At 32.7% G+C, this 11,292-nt stretch overlaps 3 protein-coding genes across 3 annotated transcripts; 1 reads left to right on the forward strand and 2 right to left on the reverse strand.

Moving 5' to 3' along the window:
- Nucleotides 1–1,424: 1,424 nt before the first annotated feature.
- On the forward strand, nucleotides 1,425–3,498 carry LOTGIDRAFT_120941 (hypothetical protein; the record flags this gene model as incomplete). The annotated part of the gene is made up of 5 exons (XM_009058738.1): nucleotides 1,425–1,550; nucleotides 1,934–2,016; nucleotides 2,285–2,449; nucleotides 2,704–2,811; nucleotides 3,339–3,498. Coding segments are annotated over 5 exons (642 nt in total), but the record flags the coding sequence as incomplete, so codon positions are not given.
- A 5,619-nt stretch (nucleotides 3,499–9,117) lies between these two features.
- LOTGIDRAFT_120961 (hypothetical protein) lies at nucleotides 9,118–10,201 on the reverse strand (the record flags this gene model as incomplete). The annotated part of the gene is made up of 2 exons (XM_009058739.1): nucleotides 9,118–9,300; nucleotides 9,587–10,201. Coding segments are annotated over 2 exons (798 nt in total), but the record flags the coding sequence as incomplete, so codon positions are not given.
- A 731-nt stretch (nucleotides 10,202–10,932) lies between these two features.
- LOTGIDRAFT_58749 (hypothetical protein) lies at nucleotides 10,933–11,292 on the reverse strand (the record flags this gene model as incomplete). The annotated part of the gene is made up of 1 exon (XM_009058602.1): nucleotides 10,933–11,292. A coding segment is annotated over one exon (360 nt), but the record flags the coding sequence as incomplete, so codon positions are not given.

Here is an 11,292-nt window from a genome sequence, read left to right on the forward strand (position 1 = left end):
TGTTACACTGTGAAATCTTTATTAGGATTGCTAGCTTAAAGGTTCCAACACTTACTGTGAATTATCTGTACTTAGTCAATGGTTATCATATATTTTTCTGCATAGTGCCCTTCCATTTTTAAACATGCTTTGGCCAGTAATTCTGCTTAACCTGTATAATCAATGAAGCCAACATAAAATGGCCATTCACTGCAGAAATGGCGTTATCATTACTAGGAAAGAGGTGAAGTTTTATCAATCTGAACCCTGTGGTATTAATGTGCTTAACACTATCATGGGAGATGTCCACTGGCTATTGTCAAGCCTTTTATTCTGCAGTCAATCTCTTAATAGTGGCAAAGGTTAGGGGCACCACATCATGATATATATGAATAAGATGTCTTGGAGTTACCCTTTTCAATTGCAGGTACTTGATGATAGCTCTTTAACCAATTGTGTTATGTTTAACTTATACTGCAATTTGTTTGGTAGATTATAAAATTGATTGTGTCTATTTCAGATATCACAAGAAAGAATTATTAAAAAGAAAAGAAAATCAGCTATATAAAAGTTTTGTATTAAAACATATGAAATATAATGTCAATGATACAATACAGGTATTTCTGCAGTTTTTTTATTCATATTGTAATTAGTTAATTTTTCAAATTGGCAATATATAGTATGCGTCCACTGTCTTATAAAATGTTTCTAACAACTTCAGTGAAAAAAATTGTATGTCATCAACCAATTTTTTTTTTTTGAATGAAAGGTATGGTCAATTATCGATAAATAATGTCACAATATGATACGTGTATCGTGACATGACGTATCGCGATACATCGATTCACTTACATATCCTGTCAGCACTAATTATAATGATACCTTCATAGGAATATGAAAATGTGGCCTTTTGGAGGATAACTACAAATTGTTCTTACAGATTCCGCCGTGTAAAGATGATATAGAAAAAGATAAAAAAGTTAATACACCTAATATATTACTTACTGTTGATATACATAGACCATCAGTTAAGAAAAAAACATTTGTAAGTTAATCATTTCCTGTTGCTTTCTTTGTACAATATTCTCACAGTGGAGTTCATGGAAAATATGAAGCTGCACTGGCTCATTGAGTTCAACTTTTGCTCACTGACTGGAAAGCTAGGTTTCCATACCTCCAAATTTCCTAGGCTGTTTCCCCATCAGTGATGCAGGTCAGAGGAGTTTACATGGAAAAAGTGTCTCAGGTTGTTCAGAAACAGAGTAGGCTAATTCAGCTGTCCTGGCAAAATTACCATCAATGCACACTACATGACATTGCCCGTCTTCTACACCAGAGCACAAGAGTTGGTTGTCATGGTTACTATTTAAATTAGATTATCTGACTGACCATGAACAGTAAATTTGATCTCTTTGTTTTAATTGTAGTTGTCTAGAGACCAATGTGTATTAGTAAGAGGTGATATGTTTTTATCAGAATTTCGAGATTCTATAGAATGTGTCAATGATCTAGCTATTGGTGGAGATTTCAGTGAAAATTTAGAAATGGCAGAACATGCTATTCCTTGTAAGGTAAGTTTGTGCATTATTTATTTTAGATAATGCAGACTTAAGGCAAGGCGTATTCATGTACAGTCATTAGTGAATTTTCATGTGTCATTGAGCAAGAGTTCTGGCCACGTATTCTCAAAACGATCTTAGCGCTAGGATGTCCTAGAATCAATGTTACAAGATAAGAACCTAGGATATCCTAGCGCTAAGATCGTTTCGAGAATACGTGGCCTGTAATTTTGTTGTCAATATGTTAGAGGCTTTTTCATAATTAATATTTGAAAATGTTTTTTTTGCGATATAGCGGCCATTTTGAATTTTACATTTGGAAACTTCTCATTTCAAAGAGGTCAATATTACAGTATCGAAATATCCAATTACACAAGAATCATTTTTGTTTTAAGGAAACAATGAAGTCTGGATTTTTATACATAGAAGGAACATTTTATAATGATACAAGGTTTGCTGATAACAGAGACTATAGCAGGTAAAGGAAATCATATTAGAGCCTTATAAGGATGATGCCAAATTTCATTATCGATACTGTAGCAAATGGTAGAAGCGTATCATGCCTGCACTGTGGTCCAACCCGTACCTTACGTAATCATTTCATGTCTTTTTTGCGACTCTAAAGCAACATACATGTATTTTCATGTGATTTCTCCCTTGGTAACTAAAACAGAAGAAATCTCTAAATATTTTGGCTTGTTGTTATTTTGTAATTGCTGTTTTTCAATGATCAATTTTCATTCTAGATCTATCATAGATTGGATGAAAAATTCCTGTCAATCTACAATAGATTATAAAACAGCTTCTATGGAAAATGTGAGATTTATAGATTTATCTATAAAATTAGGAGAACCCTATTTATATATGCATCAAGGAAATTGTGAACACACCTTTAATTTTAGTGATGTAAGGTAAGAGCACACCTCTTTTCCAGAAGCATTTTCTTCAAACTTGTCTATCTATAATATGGTAAAAATGTACTTAATGTAGATTTTTGTTTTGTGCTTTTTCTGAGGGTAATAACACTTTCTATCAATAATCTGACAAAATTGTTACACAACACATGTTCAAGGTCATTTAAGTATTAACCAATCAAATGCTTAGTTCAATAAAACATTGACTGCAAGTGAGTAATACTTGAATGCTTTAAATTTCTGTTTTACAGAATGTTGAACTCTGATGACAGTAGAAATATTGATGATTATCCTTTTGTTTTATCACAAAAAGTAAAAAGAAGAGTATTATGTAAATCATGTATGACTTATACAGCTAAGTAGGTTTATTTCAATTTTTCTCCTTTATATCATTATAAAGGGACAGGGTTTACCATTTGACCAGTGTACCTTTATCTCAGAAACAGAATTTTTTTAGCTTAGCCAATCAGTAATAGTATTCATGCTCACTGTCCAATTGAGCCTTTAAATCAATTTGTGTCCAGAATTATCTACATTTGAAAGTCTTTTCTCAACACGTTGCCATATATAGAAAATGAAAATGACATGCCATGTACAGTAGTTCACTAACCATCAAGCCCATAAACCGAGGCCCCGTGTTCTACAGGTTGTGCACGTTAAAGATCCATTGACAGTCAGAAATCAAAAAAGCGCAGGCTAATGTTGCTGTCCTGGTGTAGAAAATTAGGATGTAAAAATCTATTCATTTAATTTAATTTCCCAGATGATGCAGGTAGGAGGGGTTGACATGGGAAAGTGTCTAGTCTTTCATATGGGACGACAAACCGAGACCCAGTGTGCTATAGGCTATGCACAAAATTTACACGATTTTATATTTTCATTGCAGATGGCAAGTAGAAGAGAGTAACCTAACACCAACAGAACCATGTTATTTATGTGATGGTTGTCTTCGGTGTTTACATTATGATAAAGATGGCAATAAAGTTGGACATTTTAAAGCTTTCAAGTTTGCTGATACTTTCAGTAAAAGAAATAAAGTCGACTGAGAAAGTACAGACTTTTAGTTTGATCATCTGTGAACAATGCCATTATAGGGATTGTTGATTTCAGAGACAACCATCATGATTAAGAGCACACTAAGGGTCTTATGGTACTTTTTTGACCCCTTTTACAGTCTGATGCAGAAAACAGGCAAATGAAAACAGCTGATAACTGATGTGTACCCTTCTGCTCATAAGCCAGGCATACACGAGATTTCAACTCCAAAAATTGCTATGGGAAATATGAATTTAACCCTACCAGCTGCTCAAGCAATTGCAGCAACAGAGTATATAAAATGTTTATTAAATATTAACATCAATAAACAATTATTTACAAACAATTATTCATTAATTAGCTTTAAAAATTAAATTACAGTACGTCAAATATAACATTTGTAAAAGATAGAAAATATATTAGATATTTAAGAAACTTAAGTATGAATGTCTTAATTACTCAATGTCTATTGACGTGTGGGTGTCTGCATTACCCACTGTCTATTCCAGTCATGAGGGCCTTAATTACTCACTGTGTATTTAAGTGAGTGTCTGGATTACACATGAGTGTCTGCATTACTCACTGTCTATTACAGTCGTGAGGGCCTTAATTACTCACTGTGTATTAAAGTGAGTGTCTGGATTACTCACCGTCTCAGCAATGGTTAGTGCCTGTCTATTACTTTCTGTCTGTTAAAGTTGTCAGGGGCTTAATTACTCATTGTCTATTAAAGTGTGGGTGTCTGAATTACTCACTGATAAAGAGCGAGTCTCTGAATAACTCACTGTCTATTAAAGTGAATGTCTGCATTACTCACATGAGTCTGCATTACCCACTGTCTATTACAGTCGCGAGGGCCTTAATTACTCACTGTGTATTAAAGTAAGTGTCTGGATTACTCACCGTCTCAGCAATGGTTAGTGCCTGTCTATTACTTGCTGTCTGTTAAAGTTGTCAGGGGCTTAATTACTCATTGTCTATTAAAGTGTGGGTGTCTGAATTACTCACTGATAAAGAGCGAGTCTCTGAATAACTCACTGTCTATGAAAGTGAATGTCTGCATTACTCACATGAGTCTGCATTACTCACTGTCTATTACAGTCACAAGGGCCTTAATTACTCATTGTCATTAACGTGAGTGTCTGCATTTCTCACTGTCTATTACAGTCACGAGGGCCTTAATTACTCATTGTCTATTAAAGTGAGTGTCTGCATTACTCACTGTCTATTACAGTCGCAAGGGCCTTAATTACTCATTGTCATTAACGTGAGTGTCTGCATTACTCACATGAGTGTCTGCATTTCTCACTGTCTATTACAGTCACGAGGGCCTGAATTACTCATTGTCTATTAAAGTGAGTGTCTGCATTACTCACTGTCTATTACAGTCGCAAGGGCCTTAATTACTCATTGTCATTAACGTGAGTGTCTGCATTACTCACATGAGTGTCTGCATTTCTCACTGTCTATTACAGTCACGAGGGCCTGAATTACTCACTGTCTATTAAAGTGAGTGTCTGGATTACTCACCGTCTCAGCAATGGTTAGTGCCTGAATTACTGTCCATTAAAGAATGAGTGATTGAATTACTCACTGTCTATTACTTGCTGTCTGTTAAAGTTGTCAGGGGCTTAATTACTCATTGTCTATTAAAGTGTGGGTGTCTGAATAACTGTTTGTCTATTTAAGTGGTGGGGGACTGAATTAACCTGCATAACTATTCCATACTGTAGAATGAGAAAAATGGTTACTACAACATAGCAACATTAGCTTAAAACATTAGTTAATGCATTCAGACAAATATATATACTGGCTTAAAAGGAGCAGTCCACTTTATTTTAAGGTAGAGTAAATAGTTAATGTAACTACTATACAAACCAGACTGATATTGTGTTCATTACTACTTAAAATACCTAAAATAAAGTGGACTATCTGTGTTAATGTTTAAATCCTACAAGGATGACCTGTAAAATATACTGGCATCAAGAGGAGTAGAAGCATGCTTTACAAAGAGATAAGATTTAAGTTCTGAAACAAAAACCAGTGTCATTAAAAGGTCATAATATTTGGCACTTTAAATACTGACAGTTTTAACATTATACATTATTGTCTTGCTTCTTACAAATAAATATATAAAATTCTGATCCAAAATATATTACAAAATAATTATTCACTTCCTTAAAGATGGGTTCCCTTATTTTCATTTATGAAAATGCTAATACTAATATGAATAGAAAGTAGAGGTGTTTCTAATGACTTGTCTCACATGTCCATTAATTCATCATTAGCCAAATTAGAAGAGTATTACCAGCAGAATTCCATTGAGTGACCGATCAAGAAGTCTCTTTTTGTTTATCCATACATGGACATTTATAATTGGTTAAAACTCATAAATATATGCAATAAGAACATTATGATATGATTAAGAATACATGATAATTCATTTATTTTTTTCAAAAAGAGGGAATAATTAAAAGGATTGTAAAGAGGTTTTTTGTAAACTTTAAGTTTATCAGGGATACTGACAGCATTAATTAACACCCTTCCCATTTTAAATAAACACCTACAATTCTACTAAAACTAAGTGTTTCATGACATAACTAAGGTCCTTAGATATAATCGGCAGCTTTTGCGAAAATTACATCATACTGTATTAAGCGTTTCTATAATTACAAGAACCACAGACATCTGATGGAAAATTGGAATGATGCAAATAGAAGCTATAAATGGCCCTGATACACAGAAAAGAGCAAGAATACTCTTAACAATCCCTTTAAATGGACAGGTATGCCATTTTAGGGATGCCATTTTAGGGATGCCATTTTAGGGGGTTGATTTGGTTCTTTAATATATGTAAGTAATCTTCAGAAGTACTAGAAATGTACAAAATTTCCCTGGTGAGCTGTCAACACTATTACAGATTACCTGAGCTAAAAAATTATCGTTTCTGAAACTAAAGTACAATTGGTCAATCTGATGGCCAACCTGTCCCTTTAAGGAGACATATTGATTCAATGCAGAGAGATAGTCAATACGACATGAGATAGTCAATACGACATGAGATAGTCAATACGACATGAGATAAACAATACAACAGATATATTAAAATGATACTGGTCAAGACAATTAAAATAACTAGCAGACTAATCTAATAAAATACAACCATTACTGTCTTCATTATAATCCATTGGTTCTATTTGTTTTGTCACAGTAGGAGCTATACTATTATTGGCCGTAGGGGGTAAAATGTCTGCCTTCTGCTCATTTGTAATGTTATTGTCCTGCGGGATCAAAACCACGGCTTTCTTCTCGCATTTAGCATTATTAGTTTCAACGGAACTTTTTTTAGACGCGTTATTTAATAATGATAAAACAGTAGGTTTGATTCTCTTCACTTCTTTAGGCTTGGCACTAACTGGCATTTCGACTGGTTTTTCCAATGGTAGAATTTCTGGTGGGTGGTCCACTTTCTTGGCAAAATCCATGATGGATCGTTGATCTTTGGGTAATGATTTAGGAGTTTGATTTTCATCACAGATAGAAGTATTGGCATCATCTTCAATTTTAGACTGGGAAATGTCAGGATTGACAGGTTCCTCATTTTTCCTAGTGATGTATTGCCAAGTGTTAGGGTACGTTAAATCTTCCTGTTCATATTGCTTCAATACGTCTTCATTCACATGCCAACACACTTTCTTGTAACAGTTTCTCTTTTCACGAACAGCTATGGACATGATTTTCTTTTCTAATTGTCTCTTACTGATACTAAATGAATCTTCTTTGGCAGGAGTACTTTCTTCTTTCACAGATTCATTTAAAACAACTTTTGGTGATTCACCATCCTCCATTGGTACAACCTGTGATGATTCACCTGTTTCTTCAGCACTTTTAGATTGAGTAGTTTGTTTCCAATAAACTCGAAATTCATGCATGAGTTTTTTAATACCCAAAGTATTTCCATGTAATAATTTAATTAGATCAGGCATGGCTGAAAAGAAGTGCAAAAAATATTTGAGAAACAAAGAAACCAAATTCTTACAAGGATAATGACTTATGTTTATCTGGAGTCTTTCTACCAGCTTGTCCATGATCAAACTTCTTGGTAATGATCTTTACCAGATTATCTGTACCCATTAATAGATAGGCCAATTGGAATATTGAGGAAAGGAAATTATTCAGTTCCATTAAGTATTGTAGGGGGAGTCATTAATAAGGCAGAGCATGTTTACACTTCCAGAAAACCTGGTGCCACTCTACTTTTGAGTTTTGTAAATTTTGCATCCCTTCCAGACAGATCTAATAAATTTGGTATATCTGAAATAATAGATTTACCTTCTTCAGGTACTGGTTTAGCCTTTATTTTATTATTGGTTGGTGTTTGACACTTATCTCGACTAGGTGTATCAGATATACTGGAACTATCAACTGATAATATAGTACTAATAGGTAAACTTGATATACATTCAACCTGCAATGATATAAATATAATCTTAAGTGATTAACATAGCTTTTAACAAGGCACTTATGTCTATTGAGACACTGAAAGCATCATTCCATTTTCAGTCTTTTATTTGGATTAAACAAGCGAGTGAGTTCTGGACATTCAGGATTTATGGAATCAACAGAATGTTCAATAAAACAAATTGGAACAGATTTCATAGCGCTTTCCACGTGTGCTGAAATAGTAAGCCAGATTTCAAAATTGGAGAGAAGGAAAATTTGCTTTCATCAGGGGCAGAATTGGAACAGACGTAACCGGTACAGATTCTGATCTGCTCATTCAAAATTTATAGAATCAACATAATGTTCAATAAAACAAATTGGAACAGATTTCATAACGCTTTTTTGCTGAAAAAATAGCAAGACAGATTTCAAAATGGCAGAGAAAAAAAAGGATGGGAAAATTTGCTTTCAATGTTGGACTAAGGGCAGAAGTGGAACAGACCGCCCAGTTCAGAAGTTTCCAATTGAGCTCCACCTTAAAATCATCTTTGTAAAAGATTCAACTTACAGCATATGATTTTAAGATATTCATATCTTGTTCACTAATATCATTTTCTTCTTCAGTCCAATAACAACCAATACACACAGTTTTAACAGGTTGGCACTGCCTCTTTAATTCAGCTTCCCATTGATCTGCTTTAGCTTTCTGTCTATCTTTTAGTATTTCAGGTGTTATCTATAAAAGGTAATTTATTTTAAAGTTTGATCCCCACTTTGACATCTATCAAACGAATAACATGTCAAAACATTTGCTTATAGTTAACCTGGTTTCCCCCTGTCAGTGATGGCCCCAAGGGCAGACTTGGAAAAAGCCTCGTTCGGATGGGAACAAGGCCCTATGTGCTACCAGCTGTGTATCTTAAAGATCCCTTGACAGTTGGTAAACTGTCCTAAGGTGCAGAAAAATAGGAAGTAAAACTCTTTTCATTTTTAATTTACCTCCTTATCATCTTCAGCACATTCATCTTCAGATAAATATCCATGTGGTACCATCCAACCATCATCTTCATCATCATTTTCTTCTTTCTCTTCATTATCTTCACCCTATATAACAATCAATAATATAGTCAATTAGTTTACATTGATATTGTAATATCTGTGAGAATGATTGACCAATCCTCTTAGGATCAGCCATTATGTTCTACCCACAAACAACAAAGCATGTTAATACGATAATGCTGTATGATAGATGATGGAATAACACAATAATGTTGTATGATTGATGATGGAATAATACAATAATGTTGTATGGTAGATGATGGAATAATACAATAATGCTGTATGATTAATGATGGAATAATACGATAATGCTGTATGATAGATGATGGAATAATACAATAATGTTGTATGATTAATGATGGAATAATACGATAATGCTGTATGATAGATGATGGAATAATACAATAATGTTGTATGATTAATGATGGAATAATACGATAATGCTGTATGATGATGATGCAATAACACAATAATGTTGTATGATAGATGATGGAATAATACAATAATGCTGTATGATAGATGATGGAATAACACAATAATGCTGTATGATAGATGATGGAATAATACAATAATGCTGTATGATGATGATGCAATAACACAATAATGCTGTATGACAGATGATGGAATAATACAATAATACTGTATGATAGATGATGTAATAACACAATAATGCTGTATGATAGATGATGGAATAATACGATAATGCTGTATGATTGATGATGGAATAATACGATAATGCTGTATGATTGATGATGGAATAATACAATAATGTTGTATGATAGATGATGGAATAATACAATAATGCTGTATGATAGATGATGGAATAATACAAGAATGCTGTATGATAGATAATGGAATAATACAATAATACTGTATGATAGATGATGTAATAATACAATAATACAGTATGATAGATGATGGAATAACACAATAATGCTGTATGATAGATAATGGAATAATACAATAATGCTGTATGATAGATGATGGAATAATACAATAATGCTGTATGATAGATAATGGAATAATACAATAATACTGTATGATTGATGATGGAATAACACAATAATGCTGTATGATTGATGATGGAATAATACAATAATGCTGTATGATTGATGATGGAATAACACAGTAATGTTGTATGATAGATGATGGAATAATACAATAATGCTGTATGATTAATGATGGAATAATACGATAATGCTGTATGATAGATGATGGAATAATACAATAATGTTGTATGATTAATGATGGAATAATACGATAATGCTGTATGATGATGATGCAATAACACAATAATGCTGTATGATTGATGATGGAATAATACAATAATGCTGTATGATTGATGATGGAATAACACAATAATGCTGTATGATAGATGATGGAATAATGCAATAATGCTGTATGATAGATAATGGAATAATACAATAATGCTGTATGATGATGATGCAATGACACAATAATGTTGTATGATAGATGATGGAATAATACAATAATGCTGTATGATAGATGATGGAATAATACAAGAATGCTGTATGATAGATAATGGAATAATACAATAATACTGTATGATAGATGATGGAATAATACAATAATGTTGTATGATGATGATGCAATAACACAATAATGTTGTATGATAGATGATGGAATAATACAATAATGTTGTATGATAGATGATGGAATAATACAATAATGTTGTATGATAGATGATGGAATAATACAATAATGTTGTATGATAGATGATGGAATAATACAATAATGCTGTATGATTAATGATGGAATAATACAATAATGCTGTATGATAGATGATGGAATAATACAATAATGCTGTATGATGATGATGGAATAACACAATAATGCTGTATGATAGATGATGGAATAATACAATAATGCTGTATGATAGATGATGGAATAATACAAGAATGCTGTATGATGATGATGCAATAACACAATAATGCTGTATGATAGATGATGGAATAACACAATAATGCTGTATGATAGATGATGGAATAATACAATAATACTGTATGATAGATGATGGAATAATACAATAATACGGTATGATAGATGATGGAATAACACAATAATGCTGTATGATAGATAATGGAATAATACAATAATGCTGTATGATAGATGATGTAATAATACAATAATACGGTATGATAGATGATGCAATAACACAATAATGCTGTATGATAGATAATGGAATAATACAATAATACTGTATGATAGATGATGTAATAATACAATAATACGGTATGATAGATGATGGAATAACACAATAATGCTGTATGATAGATAATGGA

Source organism: Lottia gigantea, assembly GCF_000327385.1.
Source record: "Lottia gigantea unplaced genomic scaffold LOTGIsca_35, whole genome shotgun sequence".
Taxonomy (NCBI): Eukaryota; Metazoa; Mollusca; class Gastropoda; family Lottiidae; genus Lottia; species Lottia gigantea.